The 27,375-nt window shown below is 34.5% G+C and overlaps 1 protein-coding gene across 1 annotated transcript in view; it reads left to right on the forward strand.

The window, feature by feature from the left end:
* The window catches only part of MALRD1 (MAM and LDL receptor class A domain containing 1), a 520,465-nt gene that overhangs the window by 13,595 nt on the left and 479,495 nt on the right, over nt 1-27,375 (forward strand). The window contains 5 exon segments of the mRNA XM_023533144.1: nt 7,539-7,633; nt 7,719-7,880; nt 15,798-15,905; nt 25,957-26,059; nt 26,677-26,823. Coding sequence (XP_023388912.1) covers nt 7,539-7,633; nt 7,719-7,880; nt 15,798-15,905; nt 25,957-26,059; nt 26,677-26,823 — 615 coding nt within the window.

The following is a 27,375-nucleotide window of genomic DNA, read 5'->3' on the forward strand; positions in this document are numbered from 1 at the left end:
GAGTTTTTTAAATGTAGCATTGATTTTTCAAAGTAAATAGCATTGCATTTAGATAAAATAGTATCGCTCCAAAAATTCAAATACATCTTTGCAATAATAGTAAAACTTTATTATTTTGAAAAGAATGGAAAATAAGTTTTTCTTATAACTTTTGAAGAAATACGAGTTTTTCAGCTGATAATAAAGGTGATACATGATTTTTTAAAAGTATATATAAGGCATCATAATAAACGCTCTGAATTTATAAAGACTATTATAATACTTATTGTATATCAAGGTATTTGTGATCTCTTTGGAGAGTATTCTTGAGAATAACACAATTGTAATACAGGGAGAATTTTTAAAAGTGCTGTAATGTTAGTCTGAGCAAATTGCCCTGTGGCTGGCTACAAGGAAATTCTGACACTGGAAAGGAAAGGAGCATTTAAGAAAGGACTTGAAAGATGAATGGTATTTCAGTGGATGGGGAAGTGAAAGCTATGATCTTTCAAACTGAAGGGACTGTGTGAAGACCATACAGAGACACTGATGTGCTCAGGCAGTGATACGGCAGTCTGCTCTGGTTGGAGGATACAGTCTTTGGAAATGAAGATTAGGCCACAAGTGTATTTAGGAACATCAGTGCCATGTCCTTCCCTCTCTTCCCTCCTCTACCCAAACTCCTTCACAGTTGATAATTCTAATTCAGCGACTGTCCAACCAGGCAGCAGAAATGAGAGGCATTGATGGATGTGGCAGTGGCTGAGGAGTTGCATAAAGAATTTCAAGGGCACACACATTTGGTACTTAATGATTCATTCTACTTCAAGTAGTATTTTGTAGAGAGCTTTAGTTTCTTCCACAAATTCTTTGGTTGTCAAGCTAATGATATCAAGGTCTTTGATGTGGGCCTGTATGAGGATGCATTTTAAACGAGTGAGCTACATGAGGTTTTCATAATTCCTGAACAAACTCGATGCCTCTTTTTTATTGTTTATTTTCCCATTTATTTTATTTAAAATTCAGAGTAATACATTATATAATATATTTATTTTCCCATTTATTTTATTTAAAATTCAGAGTAATACATCAGTCAGGACATCATAGTTGACAACTTAGGTGATTATTTGAATTAACTGATATGACATCAGTGAAATTTCACTACATAACATAAGTAGTTGAGCTGTCAAATACCTTAAAGTAAATAATATTATTCCTCTGGTTAGAGCTGAAAAACAATACATTCTGTAATTTCCCTGTAGAAATATTTTTCTATGTGTCATTTGCTTTCCTTGTGGCAGGAGTTTTATCTTTACAGGAAGATGGCTTGTTTATTTCTTAAATTTATATGGGTATATATTTTTCCAATTAATTCTCCCACAAGTGGAAAAAATCCATACTCAACAGAAATACATAAAATCAAATAATAGTGTATTGAAATAAATATAATACAAATATCAAAGAATATATCTTTTGAATCCTAGCCAACTTGTCAGTAGTCTGAAATTCTGTCAAATGAACATGGGCAGGGAATTTTACCAATTAAAGTGGTTGGAAAAGACACAGCAGATTTCCGTTTCCTGCAAATGAAGTCTGGCAACTGTAATGAGAAGTCACATTGATTCAATGTGTCCTACAACTGAGTTAGTCAAGGAAAACTTACAGGGACTCAGCTACTTCAGGCTCTATAGACTTTGGTCAACACCTTAAATGTAGCAAATGGAACAAGAGAAAAAAAATCAGTGCCTATGTAATGGCAGTTGAGAGGGTTTTAAAGATGTCCCCACTCCCCCACCTCCCCATCCTTCACCTCTGCTCCCAAGATTCCCATCTCCAGGTTATCCAACCAAATACTATTCTAGGTAAGGACTTAGTGAAAGGACTTTGTAGATGTAGTCAAGGTTACTAATGAGCTGACCTTAACATAGGAAGATTGTTCTGGACTGCTCACATGGGCCCAATGCAATTACCTGGGTCCTTAGGACCAGCTATGCCATTTGCAAATAGAATAGTTTTACCTTCTGTTTTCATCCTGGACGCCTTTTATTTCATTTTCTTATCTGATTACCTGGCTAGAAACTCCAGTTGAATAGAAGTGGCGATAGCAGGTACTCTTATCTTATTTCTATTAAAGGAAATATTTTCAAACTTTTCCCATTAGTTATGATGTTACCCGAGGGCTTTTCATAGATACCATTGATCAGGCAAACATGTTCCTTTCTGTGACGAACACATTGAGTGTTTTTGTCATGAGAGAATGTTAGGCTTTATCAAATGTGTTTTCTGTATCTGCTATGCTGATCATGTGGTTTTGGCCTTTACTTGATCAATTCATCATGATTGGTTTTCATACATTGAAGCAACTTTGCATTCTTGGTATAATTCCACTTGGTCTCAGTGAATAATCAATCCTTCTTGTATCTTGTTTAATGAGGCTTCCTAGCATTTTTTTTTTTTTTAGAGTTTTTACATTTATATTTATCATGTATATTGATTTGTAGTTTTCTCGTGATATGTTTGTCTGGTTGTGATATCAAGGTAATAATAGCCTCATAGAATGAGTGAGGAAATGGCTTCTCCTCTCCTAATTTCTGGAAGAGTTTGTGAAGTGTTGGTGTTAATTTTTTTTTTAATTGTTATAGAATTTACTAGTTAATCCTTTCGTGATTGAGAATTCCTTTGTTAAAAGCTTTTTTATTACTGATTCATTCTCTTTACTTGTTACAATTTATTCAGATTTTCTATTTCTTCTTGAGTCAGCTTTGGTCCTGAGTCAATTTTTGTGTCTTTTGAGGAATTTGTCCATATCATCAAGGTTATCTAATTTGTGAGTTTGTAGTTGTTGACATATTACCTTATAATTCTTTTTATTTCTAGATGATTGGTAATTCTGACCCTTGTTTCACTCTTCATTTAGTAAACAGGTCTTCTTTTTTTTTAATTGGTCAGTTTAGTGAAATATTTGTTATTTTTGTTGATCTTTTTGAGAACCAGTTTCTGCTTGATTTAATTTTTACTGTTGTTTGTCTGTTCTTTATTTCTGCTCTAATATTTATTATTTATTTTCTTCCTCCTTGCTCTGGATTAGTTGGCTCTTCTTCTAGCTCTGTAAGGTAGAAGGTTAGATTATTGATTTTAAAATCACCTTTTTTAAAATTTAGTAATTAACAGCTATATATTTATTTTTAAGCACCAATTTAACTGCATCCTACACAGTTTGATATACCATATTTTCATTTAAATTTATTTCAAGCATTTTCTAATTTCTCTTCTGATTTCTCCTCTGACTCATTAATTGTTTAGGAGTGTGTTAGTTAATCTCTACATATTTACTAATTTCCCACTTTTCTTTCTGCTAGTGACTCAAAGCACTCCACTGTGGCTATTGAATGTACTTGTGTGATTTACATTCTCTTAAATGTATTGAGCTTTATTTTAGGGCTTAAAATATGGTCTTTTTTGGAGAACATTCTGTGTGCACTATAGAGCATGCGTATTTTATTATTGTTTGATGGAATGTTCTATATATATTAGTTCTGATTGGTTTATAGTGTTGCTCAAGTTTTCTGATTCCTTACCGATCTTCTGCTAATTGTTCTATCTACTTTTGCAAGTGAGGTATTGAAACTCCAACTATTATTGGTGAATCGTGTATGTTCAGTTTGATTTGATTAGTTTTTGTTTCGTATATTTTGGGGCCCTATTTTTAGGTGCATATATGTTTATAATTGTTATATTTTCTTGATGAGTTGATAATTTTATCATTATAAATTGTTATTATTTGTTTCTAAAACAATTTTTTTGTGTCAACATCTTTTATTTTTTGAATTTTAGCTCTCTTTTGGTTATTATTAGAATGTTATGCTTTTTAATATACTTTTATTTTCTACAAGATTTTTACAAGAAGCACACTTTATGCTTGTATCATAGTTTTATAAAATATGCCAGTCCCAGACTTTTGATTGGAGACTTTACTCCATTTAAATATAACATAATTATGGACAAGATAGGATTTATACCTGCCATTTGTTATTTGTTTTCCATATATCTTATGTCTTTCTTGTTACTCTGTACCTCCATTACTGTTTTCTTCTGTGTTACATAGATATTTTCTAGTGTATCATATTAATTCACTTTTTCAACTATATAGTTTTGAAATATTTCCTCAATGGCTGCCCTAGGGATTACAACAATCTAGGTTGGATTAATACCAATTTAATTGCAATAGTATATAAAAAAATTTGTCCTACCTAGGTCTGCTTTTATAATGTTACTGCCACAAATTACATTTTTCTATATTGTGTGCCCATCGACACTGAATTATAATTTTGATTTTTATCAATTATAATAACCAATTATGATGATTAGTTGTTGATATTTACAATTTCTATCTCTGTATTGATATTCTCTATATCAATACAGAAAGGAATTTGTAGCTAAGACTATTATTTCCTCTCTGTTATCTAAACCGAGCCATATTTATGTCATAGATGAACACACTTTTTTCTTTCCAAAGTTTTGACATTTTAACTTTTGCTTCAGGCCTTGGACTTTGTCATGATGATCCATTTCTGCAGCCTGATATATTTGGGAAATGTTCTTGAGAACTGATATTGTCTCACTGTTAAAATACTCCATTTTTTGAGTTCCTTTGAGCCAGTTGGTTACTCTGTAACATGCAGTAGGATTTATGTTTCTCCTGCTCACAGTCATTCCCATTAATCACTTAGAACTTGGGAGATGGAGGAAATGCAAAGCTGTCTATCAAAAGTTGAAGAAAGTGAGACTGAAAATTCTACCTTGTCTTTCCTGAGGATCAAAGTTGATGGAATTTGCTGGCAGCATTATTGTATTTAGCCTCAAAATTTGATTCATGGTTTTTGTTGCTTTCATATTCTATATATTTCCTTTTTTAGTCATTAGTGTTGGTTTATGTTGGGATTTTACTCCAACACCTACCCAGCAAACTGAGAAAAAATATTTTTGAAAGCCCTTTAACATAAATGTTTAAGATTATAAATAAAATCATACCGTTTGTGTTATTTTGTCATTTTAATAATTAATTATCATAAGATTATTTTAAATATGTTTTAAAGATATGCTATGCAGTTGCTTTTATGAATGTAAGCAGAAAATGGATATTTATGAATCACATAAATAAACAAATGAATATATTATAAATTAATAGGAGACATATGATGATGACAGTGATGTGCGTGTGTGTGTGTGTGTGTGATTAATAGACTCCTTCAAGGAGTAAGAGAAGTGTGTAGAGAGAATATTGACTACATTTAAAAAAATTTTTTATTTATTTAATTTGTTTTACTAAATTTGGGGGGGGGTGACATTGATTAATAACCTTATATAGCTTTCAAGCGTACAATTCAATAATACATCATCTATATACAGCATCGTGTGTTCACCACCCAAAGTTAAATCTCTTCCATCATCATATATATTCAAATATGTTGTCTGTGTCTATGAGTTTTTGTTTTTCCTGAACGTTTGTTGCTTTCAGTTTCATATTCCACATATGAGTGAAATCATATGGTTCTCAACTTTTTCTGTTTGACATATTTCACTTGGCATGATTATCTCAAGATCCCTCCATGTTGTCACAATGACAGTAGTTCGTCTTTTCTTACAGCTGAATAATATTCCACATCTTTATTCAATCATCTATTGAATACATTTTTTGTTATCAGCTTCATAACTCTCTTCCTAATGTTTAGAGACAGTAATAGGAGAAGGACGTCAGGAAGGGAATGGGCATGTAGGAAAAACTTACGCTGCCAAGGATCTGCTACTTTCTTTTATCTTCATAAACATGATGACTAAAGCCCTATTGTAAGCAAGAGAACTTTCTCTAAGATGCTATTCTTCCCTAAGGACCATCTCTACCTGTGATTAAAGAAATTTGATATTCATACTATAGGGAGCAAAGTAAAATTTGGTGTTCATTTAAAAAGAAATGTTTGCTATTGTCACTAAGTTGGAATTAAAGTCAGAAAATAGATATTGCTATTGGGTGCATTTGAACACTTTTTTTTTTTTTTGCCCATGAAAAGAAAGTTTATTACTAGAACAAATGTCAAAGGATCTCAAGTTGTTTCAGATTTCAAAACTTTACCTTTTGGGTAACCTGAAGATTTACCTTTATTTCATTTCTGACAAAATACAGAATAATTTAAAACATTGTAACACATATCAAATATCATAGTTTATATTTATAAAACACTTATGCTTAAATATTTGAATAATTTATTATAGTGTTACAAATACTACTATATTATTTAATAGCACGATGTGTCAAATCTGAATTTTGACCAGACGTTAAAAAAGAAACATGATTAATTTAAGTAATTTCCTTGACAAATGAAAGTAATTTTTCCTGTATATTCATGAATGCTTTTTAGTAGCTGAATATTTATGAACAATAATTTAGGATCTATTGGATATTATTATCATTTGTATTGCTAATAATATTATTTAAACCTAAAACGATATATACATATCGATCTTTACACTTATTTGATTATTCATTTGCTTAACATTTGCTTTACCTGCTGAATATGAAGTAGAAGCAAAGTAATGATAGTCCACTTGTATCACCATGATACCGGCTCTTCATCTAAATTATGTTTATGTAATTATTCCTGGGAGTACATTCTCAGAACAATTTTCTGTTATTGCTAGGATTTCAATTTTGGGTCCGACTATATCTATAAGTCGGACCCGTATCTATTAATGTCATTGTTTGCTGCTTAGTTAGGGTACAATTTTGGAATAGGTGTAGGGAAGAAGATGTTTCCAAGGTTTCATAATTTTACACTGATTCTCTCAGTGATTTGACAATGAAATTTAATTTACAATTCAGCTTTAAAATAACTTGGGTAGATATATCATCATAATCATCATCATCATCAACATCTTTTTTCATTCCTTTTGACAAATAGCAGCACACCAAAGAGAGCAGCAGAAAATAATGGTTCCCAGCTTATACATTATAATCTTGTCAGCTAAGCCATGTTCCACATGTATCTATCTTATAGGCTTTTAAACAGTAGCAGTCTACTGGCATAGTCTGTACTGCAGCATACAGAAGTATATCAGGACTCAGTGTTGTTTTCCATAATCCTGAGAAAAGCTGGGACCATTTGCTCCAATTCTTTCCAGAGAAAATCACAGCAAATGATCTCTTTTGAATTCTCCATTGAATTGCTTGTTTTGATGGGCAGTCTTAGGATAATGTTTTCCCTGGATACCCTCTGTCCAGGGTTATTACTTTCTATGTTATATGAGATAAATTGAGTTGCAGACAGTAGCGCATAATAGTGTTATAGGAAATATAATCACAATTTGTTATTTCAACGGGGAATATAATGAGGTAAAAATATCAGTCAAACCATTTGCAAAAGCGAATGGTGTGGTTAAATGTTTCGTTTTTTGAACAAAATTATATTGATCCAATGTGGATATGGGCCTGAATTACTGCCTGTGTATTAAATAAGCTTACCAGTGATTGCTCTGAATCTAACCCGCTGACTTGTTTCTAACAGCCCACTTCCTCTCCTTGGTCTCCAAAACAGATTTGGCTTCTTCAAATTAAAGAAGCAGAGTTTTTCTTCTGACAAATAACCAGCATGCTTGTTAGGTATTTGAAAGCACACGGAATTTTAAATACATTTCACATTTGGGGACTTTATTATATTTGTTTGGCCATTAATTATTTTTCACAGAATATGTTTTATTACTTCTCCAGGCACGTGAATGGCAAATTAACAGCTGGCCTTTAAACTTCACACGAGAGTCCTATTCAGCATTCATGGAGAAACATACTTGGGCCCCGAAATCACTGGGAGAGAAATGTCATCAAGATCCAATGTTCCCAGAGGTTTTAGGTATGTATATTGTGCATTCTAATTATGTCTTTGAAGGAAAATAAGATACAGATCTTTAACATTTGGTGAATTAAAAGTAGGATGACTAACTGTTCCAGTTGACTGAGGACCGAGGAGTTTGCCATGACTTCCAAACACTGAGACCAAACAATCCCAGTCACCTGAAAAGACACTTAAAAAAGAGGTTTTGAATTTGTGTATTAAAACTGACATATATTACAATATATTGATGTATCAGTAAAATATGACCTTCTAATTCTCTTCTTAACTTCTCAAATCTCCTCCATTTTATTATTTTTCTTAGTATTCCAACCTCTTCTTTCTTTTCATTTCTTATTCTTAATGATCATTTTCCTTTCAGACTTTTTTCATGTTTTTGAGGGAACAGTATCATGTTGGGTAAGGAGGAAATAGATTGTGTGATTTAAATACTAATTCCAAATGCTGTTGAAGTGGAATAATTGTCATTTATTTCATGATTAAAATCAAATTATTCAATACAGCTTTTATCTTCCAAAATAATTTTGAGAATTAAAGCCAAAGCAAGCCTATAAAAGATAAACTAATGTATGCAGCCTAATAAAACTTATATATGGTGGAATTACAATCTAATGATTATTACAGGGGTTCTTGGAAAAGTATTGCACATTTTAACATTTGAGAAAGCCAAGCGAATTTTTCCAGTTAAAAAGGGGATCTTAAAGCATTTTATTCTGAATTAATTTGCTTTCTAAACCTGATTTGTGAACAAATTTAGCCCAAATAGATTTCTTTTGTCATCTATTATTAGAATAGCATGATATAACCAATTTTATAGTTTTGATATGAGAGTACAAAATCACCTGATACGTGATAGATTTAGCACTTGCTTAAAGATAGGACTTGGATTGGATTGAATTTTAACTTCAGTTATTTTGAGTAGCTAAGAGGAAAGAAAGGAGAATGAGCAGGATGTCTATTACAAAAAATTGAATCATAAGAGAAGGGCACATTTTCTTAATTGATCAGTCATAAAATCACTGTAGTTTTGAATTTTCAGGCTTTTGTAAACTAAATGGGGATCCAAAGAAAGTAAAAGAAAAATTACTTAGTAGATAGTTAAATGACACCTAGACGATAGGACTTCAGTGGAATTGTATGGTTGGAAACACAATTCTGTCATTTAAGCCTTCGCACTCTATTAAAGTCGAATACAGGTGTGTTTTAGGAGGGTATCTTAAGCCAGTGGTTCCCAACCTTTTTGTCACCTGGGACCCGTGCTCCTATGAGAATCTAATGCCTGATGATCTGAGATGGAGCTGAGGCAGTGATGCTAGCTCTGGGGAGCAGCTGCAAATGCAGGCAAAGCTTCACTTGCTGGCCCGCCGCTCACCTCCTGCTGTGTGGCCCAGTTCCTAACAGGTACAAGACACTATGTGTTCTCATTCGGTGTGCTGAATGAGAGCCCCTACACCAGCTACAAGTCCATGGCCTCCGGGGGTTGGGGACCCCTGTCTTAAGCCACAGGGCATTTAAGTCTTCCTGTGAACGACTGGTTCACTTATTTGACAAAGATTTGGGGCACTTGGAGTACACTAGGTGGGATTCAGGGCGTGTTCCCAGTACCACATGAAGGGAAGATTTTTTTCCCCCAGCTCTACTGAGGTAATTGATATATAACACCGTGTACATTTAAGGTGTACAATGTGATGATTTGATTTATGTATGTACTATGGAATCATTACCACAATAAATTTAGTTAACACATCCATCACTTCCCATAATTATAATTTTTTGTGTGTGCATTAAAAACATTTGAGATCTATTGTTTTAGCAACTTTCAAATATATAATTCAGTATTATTAGCTATATTCACCATGCCATACATTAGATCCCCAGAACTTTTTCATCTTATAGCTAGATTTTTGTAACCTTTGACAAACTTTTTCTCATTTCCCTCATACCACAGCCCCTGGCAGCTACCATTCTACTCTTTGTTTCTATGAGTTTGGCTTTTTTAGATTCATAATAATAAGTGAGATCATATTATTTATATTTCTCTGTCTGACTTATTTCACTTAGCGTAATGCCCTCAAGTTCTGTCCATGTTGTAAAGGACAGTATTTCTTTTTTTTTTAATTCTGAATTATTCTTTTATATGTGTACACCACATTTTCTTTATCTATTCATCTATCAGCGGACATTTGGGTTGTTTCCATGTCCTAACTATAGTGAATAATGCTACAGATATGAGAGTACAGATATGTCTTTGAGATAGTGATTTAATTTCCACTAAATATATACCCAGGAGTGGAGTTGCTGGATCATGTGACAGTTCTATTTTTAATTTTTGAGAAGACTCCATGATGTTTTCCATAGTGGCTGCACCAGTTTACATTCCCACATACAGCACATAGGGTTCCCTTTTCTCCACGTGCTCGCCAACACATTACTTCTTGTCTTTTTGATAATTGGCATTCTAACATGTGTGAGGTATATATCATTCTTCTTTTGATTTGCATTTTCCTGATGATCAGTAATGTTGAACACCTTTTTATGTACCTGTGGCCATCTGTATGTCTTCTTAGGAAGAATGTCTATTTAGGTCTTCTGCTCATTTTATTTGATTTTTTTACTATCGAGTTGTATTAGTTCCTTATACACTTTTGGATATTAACCCCTTATCAGATTTGTAGTTTGCAAAGAGAAGATTTGTGACAAGCTTGGGTACAAGACACTATGTGTTCTCATTCGGTGTGCTGTATGAGAGCCCCTACACCAATAACGCATCTAATTTGTTGTGGATGTTCAGGAGTCATTAACTGCTAGAAGTTTCTGGTTTATTTCCTACCCTTCTCTTCTTACTCCCCTATGTCTCTCAGTCTTCTCTCAATAACAGCAAAAGCAATAAAACAGAGCCAAAGTACGTTAGAAGAGATTGAATCATATTGACCGGATGCTGAAGGATGAACTTACTGAAGTCCCGTCTGTCTGTGTGCTTGCAGGAACGTTAACGACTGTGTCGGAAACTTTGTGTCTGTATAAACTTTGTCAGTATTCACACATCTTTTCCAACTTTGAAACAGAGTAGATGGTAATAAAATCTTAAACTATCTTCTTATGTCTATCTCTGTCTTTAGTTCAAGGTCTTTACTAGCAGCGCAGCAGAGATTGGGGTGTTGGGCAGAGCTGGAACCTGCTCTTATAGGTTAAACCTTTTAAAATAACTTCCTTATTTTTATCAACTGTCCATGCCCAAATGGTGCACTGTGTGAGTTGATGATTAAATATGTGTGGTAGCTAAATATAAAACTTACAACTTTCAAATATATCATCTCCAGGGCAATTCAGCTGTAGCTGAGGCAGCAGCATTATTCATTCGAGTGCTTTAAAATGTAGCAGTGGCTTCAACCAGAGCAGATGCATGTGCAATATATTAATTTGTTTCCCAAAATACTTTATTGATGATGTGAAAACATTGCTTCTACCTTAAAGGCTTTGCAAAAATTAAGAAATTGTGCAACTCTTTGGGGATCCTCTGGCTGCATCAATCTTTAAGATTGCAGGTATGCTTTAGTTCCCTTCTGTCAGCAAGTGAGCAGATGTTCATTTGCTTTTGTTTAGCTGGGTCACAGAGATATGCTGTGTTTGTAATACTGCCTGCTGCCATCGAGTAGCTCGTTCTTGAAAAGCTTTAGCGAGAGACTTATTTGAGGGCATTTTGTAATCAGCGTCTCCAGACAATATCTACTGCCTCATCAATTTACAAGCCTCTGATTTTTTTTTTTTTTTTTTTTTTTACGATTTCCTCTCCACGCTGCCTTCTGATATTTTTTAAACTTTTATGCTTCCTTTAGAACTATCTAAAGAGGAGATTTTAGTCTCAGCTGGCCCCTGGCTTAGCATGGGCTTCTGAGAAAGCCTCTGGATTATGAGGGCTTTATCATCTTTATCTGTAAAGTACTGGGCCCGTCACTTAGTAAAAGTGAAGAGTGTTCCTTTCTGAGAGAATACTGCTACATAAACAGGGAATGGTGGTTATGCATTCAGTCAACAAAAATGGCCACTTTTCAGAAAGTTTCTGGAGTTGTTTAAGGAAAAATAACAGCTACCAATTATTGAGCACTTACTATGTATAAAGAACTGCATTTAATCCTTTGTGTATATTATCTCATTGACCCTTCATGGCAAACCTCTGCAGTAGAACTATAATTTACCCATTGCTCACATGAGGATTATGAGCTTCAGACATAACCTACTAAATTCCAACCAGATTAGAAGCTACGATAATTTGGTTTCAGATCTCAATCTTTTAGTCACTGAACCATAATAATATTTTTGTCATGTTAAAGCATTATAATGACTTATAAGATATAGAAAAAAAATTCGAGCCCCCAGATGTGATCCAATCTGTTGAGTGATAGTCGTTGAATATTCTTTTGTTTGCTGTGTTGGATGAAACAATATTATTATGCATTGCATGATACCGATTAACTGCAATCACATTTTTCAAAATTGTAGGCATAAGCAATTGGTTGTCCTATTGTCCTAGAATGTTTACAGAGGCAAAGAATAAAACAGTCCAAACATAGAGGAGAAATTTAGTCTCAAATTCAAATGAAAACTTCCCTTATCTTCCCTCTCTTCCCCCCGCCCCCCCTTTTTTTTTTTCGTTCTTGAAGGGACCTCATAAATTGGTTTGATGGATAAGAAGTAATGAATACTAGATTACTAAGTAAATCACTGACTGTGGTTTTCAAGTTGAGCATTTAGATTCTTAAGGTAAATTAGCAGTCAGTGCCTGAATTCTGAAAAGACATTGAAGCATTTTTAATATGCTATTATTTACTTGTCATTTTTTTGATGTTGCATTTAGAAATGACAGAGAATTTTTGGCAGCCTTCTATTTAGAAACAACAAACTTTATTAATATAGACAAAAGATAAGTTATTTCTACAAATAAGTATAAATTGTTAACTTAAAAATTTCTACTCTCAAACTTTTCAGAATCATAATCTGAGGCATTCTTACCTTTAAATTAAAGCACATTTACTATGTGAATAGGTGGTGGGGAAAAGGTTAGTCATCTTTTTTGTGTTTCACATGTTTGCTTGGAAAATAATATTGAATATATATTACTAAGAAAACTCTTAATACAATACATATCATTATAAGAGTTTCTGTTCATGTATGTGCTAGTGTGATCCAAGTGGGTTCATGTTCATTATTCACCAACTGTCAAAGTTTCATATAAGATTTAAATCAAGTAGCTGACTCCTTAACTCATTTTTCTCTTAAAGTGTTTAGGGTGTAAGGAATTTGTCTCATGTTTACTACTGAATCAGAGCAGCCATACCTGATTTCTGTGGTGTTGCCAACTCCCAACATTGTCTGTGTTATGATTTGCCTTTATTTTCCTACTTTGCTACTCTGTTATCATTTCCCTTAACACAGTTAAAATATAGTGGATTTTTGGGAAAATTTTTTTTGCCCAAATTTGGAGGAAACAAGTAACATTAGACATCACTTTCCTATGAAATACAATTACTGTACACAAACATAGCTTCTGACCATAGGACCTGGCTTTTAAAAATCATCTCAGAGTTCTACTTTCTTTAGCTAATTCAATCCATCCCTCTTTTCAGGATCTCAACCAAAATCTCTAGAAAATATATTTGTTTAAATAAATTTAACTCGACGTTCTGTTTATACTGATGTACTTGTGTTTTGTAACTACAAAGATGCATTAGTAAATTTTCCTACACTTAGAGAACTAATTCTTTTCTTAACAACAAAACAAAACAACAACAACAACAACAACAAAAACATTTCCTCTTTCTGGACCAGTGGGCTGAAATAGCAACTGATTTTCACACTAACTTTTCTCCAATTATACCAAGTTAACAACATTTTAGTTTTATATATATTTTACAAACTCCGATAAGGAGAGGATTGAAGGTAAGGAGGGAATTTAAATTTAATTTACTTTATTAGATCGGGTGTGAAGATTTTAGGGTTAGAAATAGGAATGGAGAGAAGAGAGGGTTTAATAGAGCTTGACTAATTGGACATGAGACTGGAGGAGAAAATGATTCTAAAGACCAATTTGAAGTTTTGAGTATTGAAGAGTGGCTGTCTTCCGGTAGCACTGTCAGAGAATGAGGGTCAGCTGAGAGGTCCAGTCTGAGGTGAAAGAACATTATAAATTAGAAGTGACTTCATGTCATCTGAGTGACAATGCCCAGCAGGCTATGGAGATATGAGAGGAGAGCTCTGGAGAGAGGTTGACATTTGTGATGTAAATTCGTGTTTCATCAACCTGAGTGGCAGTTGAAACCATGAGGATGAATGGGTTTGGGGACAAAGTGTGGAGAAAAATAGAAGAGGCTGGTGTTTAGTTAACACTTATTAACACTTATTTCTACTTGCCCCTTTTAACATGGCTACTACAGGTCTATGTATGCTTAGCTTGGCAAGAACTGGAGAATGTATCTGTGAAAGCCTTTCAAAAGGAAAAAAATGTTAATCTGTAGAGAACAGAATTTTTTTCTATACACATTATTTATGTGAAAACGTGAATATTTTAACAACTCCATGTTATGATAGCTAACACTTATTTAATACTAACTATGTACCAAGGGCTTATGTACATGTAATAACTCATTTATCTTTGCATAAACCTCATCACATAAGTAATAACTTATTTTTGTCAGTACCCTTTTCAAAGAAGAAAACTGAGGTACTGAGATCTTAAGTAACTCCTCCAAGGTCCCGTTGCTATTAAGCGGGGTAGTTGGGATCTGAACGCAAGTAGTCTGATTTCAGATATAACTTTAATCTCTCTGTTCTACCTCCCTCGTACAAAACCATCCCTACCCAACAGTCTTAGATAAGACCTTTCTAGTATGGTCCTGCTTTATAAGTAGTCACACACTTATTCCGTTTTATGTGAAGAAAAGATGACTTTCTTAGGGCTACATATGGACAACTTGCTAAATAAGTTATGGGTGTTTCTCATGGTATTTTTAGTAGACTAGCAGATCGTGTCTAGTTTGAAAGAAAATGTATCAGTGCGTCATGTCGTACAGTAACAAAAGCAAATGCAGCACGGCAAAATGGTCCACTAGGGATGACTGTATGCAGGCCAGTTGTTATGCTCAAAAGCAGTGCTGACTTTCTGAAATAATAAAATGCTTATATTATAAACAAGGCTGAACAATGAACACGAGTTTAACACTACATGAATTTAGCCTCAAAATCAATGGCATTGGTTAGTAAGGGTGGGATAATTCTCAGCACCAACTACCTATTTTCTATTGATTTAAGTATTCAGGAAATTGGAGAGTAGTTTCTTTCTAAGATTCTCAGATTCATTATACCTAAGTATTTTCTCTTGGTGCCAACATAGGCTAACTCCATATCGTAATATAGTATTCAGTCATTTAACAGTAAGTCAATGAATAATCACTTCTGGTCATTGTTTCAAGCTATGTTTAGATCATGGCAGAAGATGTGCAGGAGGATAGCATAGGACATCCAAAGCAAGACTGTGAGTGTAACATTTAGAAAACCGGAGGTAGAAATGGGACATAGCTGCAAAATGTCAAGAACCAGAGATAGAGCTTGGGTCCAAAAGCGGGTAAATACTGGATAGTGTGAACACATGGAAACCAAACACAGAAGGTGATCACAGGGCAGAAATCAGGTGAATACTGCTTCATTTCACAAACATGTTACCTAACCTATGCTAGACATGTGAGATACAGAATGACTATACATTTTTCTGTCCTCGACAGTGTATGCTTTGATTTCTCACCACTTGGAGTTGGCATGGTCACCCAAGTGCTTCTAGGAAGTAGCATGTTTCTTACTCATAGGCTCTCTGCCATTAGATTGTGAGACAGTGATGTTCTTCACTCTTTGTGTGTGTGTGTACAGGTTGTTTTTCAAAGTCAAAAGATTTCGACTCGTGAATAAAATGAAGTCATAGCTATTGATGATATATCTTTCAGTTCAAGCTGCTTGCCTGCAAATGATATGAACTTTTTTTCATTTTAATCCTTGTTGTATAAAATAAGTTCCGTGCAATTTAAACTTTGTAATGACTTTGATCTCTTTATTTTTGCCCGATGTTTTAGAGAGGGCTATTTTCCATTGAGTAGATCTATGCTAGAGGCAAAGATAGGCTGTTTTTCACTGATGTTGTAAAGAGCTGAAGGGGATCATTGAAAGACACAAATGTAGAGAGATATTAGTTATAATCTATTTTTTTAATTTAGACCAAAACAACTAAATCAATAAACCACATATATCAGACCTAAAAATTATCCATATAGGTCTCTTAATTATATTAACTGAATAATATTAATTCCCCACTTGCATTGTTCTCAATAGAAAAGTTCAATGTTAAAATTATGATTTGGTTAGGTAAAATTAATTTAGCCTCATAATGAAGCAAGAATTTATATATGTGTGTGTGTGTGTATATATACATAGTAGTTGATAGATTGTTTTCCATTTTAACTTTCATTATACTATAGTATGCTAGATCAGAATAGAGATATTTTGTAGAGAGGATTCTAAGTTCTAATGTGGTGCAAAGATGAGGTAGTATAGTAATAATATACAAGAATAGAAGATATGGGTGGGTCCACTTAACAGAGACCGAGGAATTTTGAAGGTTGTCTGCATTGTGCTTGGATTCTACTAAACAGCATTCCTGCTGGTATAAGAACTTACAGGTGTGTATCTCTTACCACCCAGACCAAGATAGGGTTTTACAGGTGCTGATGACAGCCCCTTCAAACACTGGAACACATAAAAGTCTCTTTTATCTTTGTATCATCAATGCTCAGTATACATTAGGTAAGAAATCACTATATGATAAATTAAAATATATATAAATTGAAATGGAGAACTTTAAGAGGACAGACTGTAACCCCCGCCCATTCCTAGAGATAAATAATGGAAATATAAACTTCAATGCCTTTTCGATAAAAGATAATATTTCTTAACCTTCAGAAAGGATGCAATATATCAATATAGAAAACATGGTTAACTCCAAGCAAAGCAGACTCTGCTGCCTAATGTGTTTTTCAAATCTCCCCTAGTATTTCCTCTTCTATTACCTTCCATGGTATTCTTGAGTCCAGAGCATGGCCAGCTTATGCTTGATTTTAATGAGACATCTAGTCTCTGACCTTGATCACTTCATCAGTGTCTTTATATATCTCAGTTTTATAGTTCCTGCAGAAATTGGAGTCTGCCTAACAAAATGATTCTAACTAGTCCTATTTATTGGCAAGTTTAGCTAATCACCTGCAGAGTAGATTAAGGCAATGAAATCCGCCATTGGCTGGATTTTCTGAACTGTCAGGAATTTAGGAACTGGCTGATGCCACTGAAATTGTTTGCATTACAGATTGTCACAGGAGTATGCTGGGGTTGTGCTCGGGAATTGAGATTGCTTGTAATAGGAATCTATTGTCATTTCAGACATGAACTTTCTCTCCATCTCCTTGGGAACGAAAGCCATTTCCCTAATTACCCATGATCCATATACTGGGTCAATGGCCAATGTAGATGGACCATAATAAATTTCAAAGACAAGGGCCAGATCTTAAAAAGAACTCTATACAATCATTATAGAAGGTAAAAAAAAAAAAATAGTAGGGGGAATGAGAACATCAGAAAGTTGGACATTCCAGGGAAAATTGTGGTCAAATAGAAAAATATTGGAGCCTACAATTTCTAATACAATAGTTCTAGATAATGTTATAACCTTTTGTTTTTGAAGTGGTGTGGAAATAAAGTTTACTGATAGAATGAGGATTGGGGGGCATATTTAAACTTTTGGGAAGAAAACGCAGCAGCATGTGGATTAATAGTGAAGAAAAAGGATAAAGCACAATGGTAAAAGATTGGCATTTAGGAGGAGTTGCGTTTTTTAAGTGGTAGGAAAGTGAGAGATGGTAAAATTATGTAGCATTGATTTCCAGATGAGGCTCTCCAATCAAGTTCAGGTACTATCATGATGGACTAAACCGTGTGATTCATCAGAATCACATAGACAAGTGATCGATTCTGGGCTTTACCCTAAACATGCCAGAATGGGAATCACTGAGGATGGACCTGTGTTTTAATTAAAGTTATCAGGACATTTTTTGTGAAGCCAGCCAGTCTTGGGTTTAAGAATGGAACTAGCATGTAATATTGTACCTGGCAATGACTGCCCTGGGCAGAGTTTCAGCTATGTAGAATCAGAGGTTTCAGTCTCATGCAGTCCTGGTGGTGATGGTCAGGGATCAGGGAGCCTCTGAGGCATGTAGGCAGAGCCAACCCTACATGTTCTGGACCTCTCCATAAGAAAATCCTGCTCCAGTGGAGGATAGGGTTAGGAATGCATTTAGTTGCATGTAAATAGAAGTGTTTTCTTAGGTGACTGAAGAAAGTAGAGATAGACAATTATGGCATAGTTTCTTCAACTCTAATACTGTTAAAATCAAGGAATAAGAGATTTTCTTGGTATTTTTCCAATGCTTGTCATCTTATGGTCATAAAATGACTGTTGAAGGCATTCAAGGCAGAAAGAAGAAGAAATGGGGAAAGGCAATGTTTGGGGCCATGTCATGTCTAGATGATTATCAGGGACTTCCTGTCTCCAGAACTGTGAGAAAATAAATTTCTGTTGTTTACGCCAACAGACTAAGATATCCACCAATCAAAATAAGTAATATTTTAGTATGTTAAAATCAAAAGTAATAAAAAAAACAATGCTGATCAAAATATAAAAAGGTTAAATACAGACAAGATTAATATTACTGAGTTTTTCAGGCTCTAATATGGACTGGCCTGACACTACTCAGCCACAAAACAAAACTTAAGAATTTTAAAACAAAGGAAATCATATAAAATATATCCTCTGACCAAAATTAAATTAAGCTACAAATCTGAGAAATCTACAATTATTTGGAAATTCAATTCCACACATTTAAAGAAGACATACTTCAAAACAGCCAAGTATTTGAACTGAATTAAAATGAATTAAAACTTTCTTTAGGAAAGTCAAAAAAAGGAGAACGTGTTAAAGCTAAGTCAAGCAATAGGAAAATATACATGAAGGTGGTTAATAACAGAATTGAAATGGAAAAATAATAGAGGAAATTATTGGAACCAAAAGCTGGTTTTTTGAAAAGGTAAATAAAATTGACAAAATTCTAGTTGGATTGACCAAGATAAAAAGAGAGAAGATACACACTACCAATATCAGGAAAGAAATAGTGGCTAACACTAACAACTCCGTAGTTATTAAAAAAAAAAAAAAAAAAAAGAAATAAGGAAAAACTACAAATAACTCTGCACAAAAATTTAAAAATTTATATGAAATGGACAACTTCTTTAAAAGTCACAAACAACCAAAAGCCACTGAAGAAAAAATGGATAATCTGAATGTTTTTATGTTTATCGAAGAAATAGGACTCAAAGTGAATATATTCCATTAAAGAGAACTCCAAGACCATATGGTTTTACTAGAAAATTATATCAAAAATTTAGGGAAGAAATAACACCAGTTTTATAGTTTCTATTCCAGAAAATAGAAGTGAACTCTTGTCACTTTATTCTGTAAGAGCAGCTTTACCCTCATCGCAAAACCAGACAAAAATATAAGAAAACTGCAGACCAACATTTCTTTGACAAAAAATCTTCAGCAAAATATTAGCAAGTGGAATCCAGTAATATATAATAAAAGATAATATGCATCATGATCATCCAGGAAATGCAAGGCTGGTTCAATACTTATAAAGCAATCAGTGTAAGTCACCATGTTGACAGACAAAAGAAAGTACATCCTAATCTTAGTAGATGCAGAAAAAGCATTTGACAATATTCAACATACAGTTATGATGAATAACCTCAACAAACTGTGAACAACTTTAACCTAATCAATGGCATGTGCAGATACTCAACAGCTAACATTATCCCTAATGATGAAAGAATGAATGCTTTACCCCTCAGGCAAGGATGTCCACTTTTAACACTTCTGTTCAGCAACATACTGGAAATCCTAGACAATGCAATAATGCAAGACACATACAAAGGCATACAATTGTAACAGAAGAAATAAATCTATCCATATTTGCAGATTGTATGATTGTCTATACATAAAATATGAGAATTTATTAAAAAAAAGTCGAGCTAGTAAATGAATTTGTTGTAGTAATCAGGATACAAGGTCAGTATAAAGTCAATTGTGTTTCTATTTAATGATAATAAATAATTACAAAACAAAAGTAGGAAAATGGTGCCATTTGTAATACAAAGTAAATTCTTACATATACATTTAACAAAACGAATGTCTGACCTGTATTCTGAAAACCACAAAACACTGATGAAAGACATCAAGAAGACCTGACTCCATAAATGGAATATTGATGGATTTGCAGACCACGGCTCTATGTTTGTCAAAACGCAGAGAACTAAATGCCAAAATGTATGAAATTCGCTGTATATAAGTTAAAAAGTTTTTTAAAAAATAGTAACTTTTTAATGCTGGAAAAATTCTGATGGTGAGGAAGTACTACATAGATTATTAAGTGTAGTATTATCCTTAGAGAAAAAAACTTCTTTCTTTTACTATGTATATATTTATCTTTGTAGAAATGTAAATAACTTTTTTTAAAGTGTTAGATATAGGTATTTTAATGGTTTCTGGACATTTTGCAAGTTGGACAATACAATTAAATTCTTTTCTAATATTAAAGAAATCTTTTAGACTATACCCACACATTTAAACAGTATCATTCTAACTAATGCCCTTCCTAAGAAATAACTATTCACTGTACATTTATTGATAGTAGGATATCTTTAGACATTAGCAAAGTAGCAAGAATGAAAAAAAAGTCAAGATTTTTGACTGTGACTAAATAAGAATGTGCTTAATTATTGCTTCTTGAATAACGCTAATTCTTGAATAAATGCTTTTTATAATTTTTATAAGCATTGTAGGCATGGGTCACACTTAGAGTACTGTGACTACTCTGTGAGTACTTTTAGATCAGTTTGCCAGGACTTTGCCTTTATCTAATTTTAAAAGGACCCAAACACACAAATTATCCCTTAATGAGACTGAATGATGCATACATATTATCCATTTAAATAAAGACCTAGTTACCTTATTTTATCTAATTAACTTGTAGCTATCTTTTAAGATCTAATAATTGTTCATTGAAATCCATTACTAATTTCTAATTTAAGAAAATTACAAAGAGATTGTTTAAAGTCCCTGGAGTCAAAAGTGGATGTGAATTTCAACTTTTACTGCAGTGGCCTTGAGATTTGGACTTCTTTCTCTACCATCCGAGAGATTCCGGCCAATTTCACAAAACCTGCTTGTAGAAGATAAGATTTGAAGGACAGCAGGCTCTAAACATGTGGCCTCATTGATATAGAGACCTTGGAATGGTTGGCAAAGCTTCATCCTGCTGAGCATGTATCATTAATGGGGGATTTTAAAACCCCCAAAATAGTTTTCTACAGCTAGATTGTGGTGCAATGTAAGAATGAGAGAGAAAAGGGGTGGGGAGGGAGAGAAAATGAATATAAATATAAATATAAAAATAAATATAAATATAAATAATTGACATCTTTAAATAGCTTTGAACTCTGAGATCGAATGCATTAAAATAAAAAGAGCTGTCCAGGAGATTGATTGACAACTAAAAACCCATGCCATTGTTTTTATGGTTGCAAATTCTAGTTTTGGAGCCAAAGGTAATAAAAGTGGTTGACATCAGTGTAAGATATTCAATACCAATTAACACAAGCTACATTTTTAATTCCATGCAATTTATATTGGACTATTTTGCTATTCTTGTTTATAGAACTTTTGTTTTTTTTTTTTTAATCTTGTATAAATAGTGAAAAATTAGAGATACTATATGACATTTCATTGAACTCTGACCAATGTTTAATTATGTAGCTCTAGAGGGGAGAAGATATGGAGCTATTATATGAATCTGCAGAAATTACAGTTTTAATTGTTTTGTGGTAATTGTCATTGTGCCATTTTAGCTTCATCTATTGCCCACACTCCCACAATTGCATATACAGTTTTGTTTTCAGTGGATCGTCCATTCAGGCGGTTTTGCATATTCATCATTCGTATGCTTTCATTATGAGAAACCAGATTATAGGTTTTATTCATAAATCATTTTCACAAACAATTGCTTCAATTTTATTCCAAATCAAAATGTAAATAATTTATGTAGTTTATGATATTTAAAAAAAAAATTTGTTAAATTATTCTTAAGTCATTTCTTTATCCATGCATTAAAAAAGTATCTACTGGGCACCTATGTTGTGCCAAGAATTTTTCTAGACACTGGTGAGACAGCAGCGGAAAACAAACAGTAATCTCTGCGTTCATGGAACTTACATTTTAGTCAGAGGGAGAAAGATAATAAGAAAATGAACAACAAATATATTTTATCTCGAGTGGTGATTTGTGCTGTGGGGAACAATAAAACAGAAAACCAAGATAAGAAATGCTACAGGTCAGAGTGAGATGAAGTTTTTAATAGAGTAATAAGGCATGGTTACGTGGAGATTATAGTTTTCGAGCAAAAAAGCCCTGTTGAGGGAACAAGCCATGTGTGTATTGGAAGGTACTGTAAACGCAGAGTTCCTGAGGGAAGAGTAAGCCTGCTTTATATGAGGATCATGGCTATGAGGACTTTCATGTTTACTTCCTGACGGATAGAAAGCTATGTAAAGGTTTTGAGCAAAGGAATCACGATACACCTCATAATGGGACAAGGGCAGCAACAAGGCGGAAAAAATAAGACATTATTATAATCCAGAAAGAATACTATTTCTTTGAGACAGAATTGATAGTAGTGGAGGTGGTCGAATAGAGTCAGGTTCTTAATGTATTTTACAGATAAAGCAAAGATACGCCGAGGGATGGCATATTTAGTGAGAGAGACAGAGACAACTCTAGACTACTTGCCTGAACTGGACGGATGGAGTTATCATGAACTAAGATGGGAGAGAATGTGGGAGGAGAAGGTTTGGGCAGAGAAAATCAGAAGTTTAGTTTTGAATGTATTTCTATTGAGATGCTTGTTAGGTGTCCGAGTGAAGGGGTCAAGTCCATAGCTGCATATTTGTATTGGAGCCTCGTGAAAATCTGGACCTAAGAGAGATATTTATGAGTCATCGACATTTAGGAATGGTTTGAAAGGCGTGAGACTAGTTGATATGAAGAAGATCACGAATGTAGAGAAGAGACCCAAGGACTGAGCTCTGGGACACTCTAATGTTACTTTGTGAAACCTTGAGGAGGTGGGGGAAGACCAGCAAAGGAGACTGAGAATGAACGGCTAGTAATTAAAGAGGAAAACCAGAAGAAAATTACGTACTAGAATCTAGAGAAGAACATGTTTCAAGAAGGAGGAGTGATCAATTATGTCTGATATTACTGATATGTCTGGTATGTTGGGGAGGAAAAAAGTAAATATTAGATTTAGCAGTTTGGAGGTCAACCTTGATATATGCAGTTTCAAGCAAGTGGTAGGGTTTTTAAAGAAAGGAATAAAGTTCTGACACATGCTACAACATAAATGAACCTTGAAAACATTATGTTGAGGAAAGAAGTTAAACACAAAAGGCCACATATTGTCCGATTTCATTTATATGAAATGTCCAGAATGGACAAGTCCATATGGATGGAGAGCAGCTTAGTGATTGCTAGAGGCCTGGGGGAGGTGGGAAGAGACAATGTGAGTGACTGTTAATGGGGATAGGTTTCATTTCAGAGTGATGAACACATTTTAGAATTAAATAGTGGTGACGATTGCGCAACATCGTGAATGTACTAAAAGCCAGACTTGTATATTTTCAAATGGTTAAAATGGTGAATTAAAAATTATGGGAATGGTACTTCAATAATTTTTTTTTGTTGTTGTTAAAAAACTTATTGGAACAGGTTAAAAAGAAAATGGGGTGGGAGAGGAATCAGTGTGCATTCAGTGAGAATATAATAACTTAGAAAAATTAGTGGAGGGGGCTGTAGGTTCAGGAGGTTTTCTTAAGGTGGATGAAATTTGGGCCACTTTGTATATTGAAGCTTTTCCTGCGAAACATGTTGATGATAAAAGTGGGAGGAAATTACTGGAATGATTCCTTAAATAGGCAAGAGGGGATGCATTTTCTGTACAAGGGAAAATAATGGACCTCGAGAGGGGCAGGACTGATGACCCCCAGTTACAGGAGGGGAGGCACGTGGACAGCAGTGTCAGAGATTGATGGTGCAAATTGTGAGGTTTTCTTCTGATTTTTCCGATGAAATGAGAAGCAAGACGATTAGCTGAGAACGATGGGGTGGAGAGAAGGATGATTAGCTAAATGAAGGAGGAGGTAGAAGTTTAAGGAGGGTAGTAAAGAGCTTTGAATAGTTTTCTAAGAGAAGAGGAAAAGAAAAGAATTAGGAAAATGCAGTGTGGGCTCACCATGTAGCAATGGAGTGAGCAGCCATGAATACGCCATTTCAGTCATCATGATTGTTGGCTCCTCTTCACTCATGTTCAGCTGCACAGATGCAGGATGGAACAGGTGGAGGGTTTTGTATAAGTCTGAGCCCGTCCATAGTGATGCCTGGGGCAGTCGCCTGGGTCCATACGACCTGTGGCAGCCCCCATAGACATTTTGCTGCCCAGAGCCACTGTTATGGAGGGACAGGGCCTCGCGGTTCTTATTATTGTTGCAGGGCACACCTCACCACCAAGTGTCAGGGAGCTTTGGAAAAACAAGGTTTATCACACTCATAGGCCCTGGAGGATACAGGGCATATTCGGGGCCACACAATTTGGTCAGAGAGAGAGAGAACATCAGGGGTCCTGCTTTTATTGAAGGGTGGGAGGTTTCCTGGGTTCACTATTTATTGGTGCATTAAAAAAATAAGAGCAGGAATTAAAGCATTGGAAAGGAAAAGCAGAGTCAGTCCAATGGTTAGTTATCTAGGTCACCCAGAGCTTTCTAAAAGAACTTCATGGGTGGGGTCGCCTAGTTCTCAGTCCAGTTGTAGAGCTGGCCATGTGTTTATTTGAGATGGGTATCTTTGAAATGGATGCCTCGGCAATCAAAGCTTAATGTCAAGCACTTACATGACAATCAAGAAAGCTAACTATCAGGCACTTAACACTATTGGTTGAGTTGTACTTAAAAGTTTTGCCCTGAGAGTATGGGAAAGCTTAAGAAGGGCCAAGGGATTACTGGTTGTCTAACATCTATAAGAAAGAAAAAGAGAACATGAAAGAGGATGAAAGAAATTGGAAAGATTGTAGGACCATTAGCTCACTGGTAGGGACAGGTGCTGTCAAAGAATTGTTACACTTGAGATATTAAGGAAGTGAACTGGAAAGATAAAGATAAAGTGTTGTCATCACTGGTAATGATAATACTCAAAGGAGTGGTGGTAGAGGTCCTTTTTCATCAATGTTCTCTTTCAGGATCACCACTAAGAAGAAATCAAGAAATTGAGAGGCAAAGTGAAAGTGAATATTGAAATGACTGACAGTGAACCAAGAGCCAAAATCATCAAGGGCTGACAGGTAGCGCGCCCGCGTTTGCAGGCGGCTGCAACAAGCTGGCACAAAGTGCCCTACCCTTTGGCGTCAAGAGATGCAAAGCTTGGGTGTTTAGGAACATGAGGTGAGAATGATCTGGAAGTGGCAAGGGGACAGGAGGTACGCGTCCTAGTCTACCTTTGAGTCTTTTATTGGGAGGATTTTGTGGGGGAAAAACAGGCACTATTTGAGAAGGCTTTAGGGAAGATATTTCCAGAGCAGATCCAGCTTCCAGTTAAAGTAGATACCCTATGTTATATTTGACACATACAGTTATTCTTCTAATAATAGGCTCTTCGTTTCCACATCAGGGCAGGTTACCTACTTTCCCAGAGAGAGAGATTTGGTTTGAGGGCTTGGCAGACACCCTAGACATCTGAGGAGTTAGGTGGAGAGTGCTTTGTAAGGCAAATGTTAACATTTTGAGAAATAGGTGAGTCTTTCTAGTTGAACCTGACTCTCACTCTTGCCAGTCTTTAAGTTTACCATGGCAAGATGCATCAAATACCGAGGAGGAGCTGTGCCATCCAGATACAAGTCTCTGCAGGTGTGGCACTACTGACGATGGACTGAGGTGTCAGTGTGAAATTGACATGCCCATCTTGTTGGTGTGTGGTCCGTTCATGAGACTCAGGCCACTAATCTCAGACCACTCACCAATCTTTATTGACATTTATGTCCAAATTTTAGCCAAGGCGTTATTGGACATCTGTGGTTTATTCAAAAAGTGAAAGGTAGTAAATATGCGGATTTAACTTGAGGTCGTTTTGTAAAATAATTCCATTAAAGACCGTCTTGAAATTATATACAATATTTCTTCTTTAAAATTTCAATGTGATTATGAATGGTAAGTGATTTAAACTAACTTAATTCCATTAAGTAGGGAAAATCAGATATTAGGCCATTTAAAAAATCACAACCAAAGCCGTGATATAAGAAATAGCGGAAACTATTTATTTATTTTATGACCATGCCCATTTGGGAGAATGCCCATCTGAGTCAACTGAAGAACGTTTGAAAAATGAAGTTGCTGGTTCACTCTAAGGCTTATTGAATCAGGATTTCCAGATATGAATCGGTATGTGAGTGTTTGTGTATGTCTGCTTAAACCTGATTGCAACATATAACTGTGATCAAGCAGCCACTCTCATAGACTGTGATAGTCCATCAAAATCTTTTCCTCTTCTCTTTAGTGTGTCAGGCTTGTAGATTCGAATTTGACACATGTGACTGAACATCAGAAGCATCCGCTGGGCAAATGCCGTGGACCCGCATGAAAGCAAGAGAAGTTCCTACATTAGAACCTACACCTCAGCAGGATCAAATCAGTGATGATGAAGGTAGGAAATTAAAAATATGTAATATCTCTTATATATAATTTTTAGGATTCTATTGTGACTAGCATGAAGACATTTAATCGGGGGTCTTAATGAACATACTGAGTATACTTTATTAAAACTATATTATGCCTCAGATATTGAAAGTGAAAAAAGCAATTATATTTTAACAGTGTAAAGGAAGAATTATGCTAGGTTAACTATTTTAATTTTTAAAATTTTATTATTTTGTTATCGTCAGGAGATAATAGATGTTATGAGAATAGAAAATAAAATTATTTTATTAAGTTTATTAGCCCTCCTTCCTATAGTATTGTTAATGACTTTCTTCCTCTTATGCTAGCATTAAATTTGCGATTTTTTGTGTACTTTTCTCTCTATTCCTTTTTTTATTGTTTTTTTTTTTTTGAGGGGTAGTTAGTCTTTTAAAAATTCATAATTTAAAATTTTATTCCAGCAGAAACTAATAGGCATTTTTTCTACTTCCATATAGATTTTACTATCTTCATAGTTTTGCCTTTTCCAAATATTGTATAATTGGAGTCATGTAGGGTA

This window comes from Pteropus vampyrus, unplaced genomic scaffold, assembly GCF_000151845.1.
Source record: "Pteropus vampyrus isolate Shadow unplaced genomic scaffold, Pvam_2.0 Scaffold96, whole genome shotgun sequence".
Classification (NCBI taxonomy): Eukaryota; Metazoa; Chordata; class Mammalia; order Chiroptera; family Pteropodidae; genus Pteropus; species Pteropus vampyrus.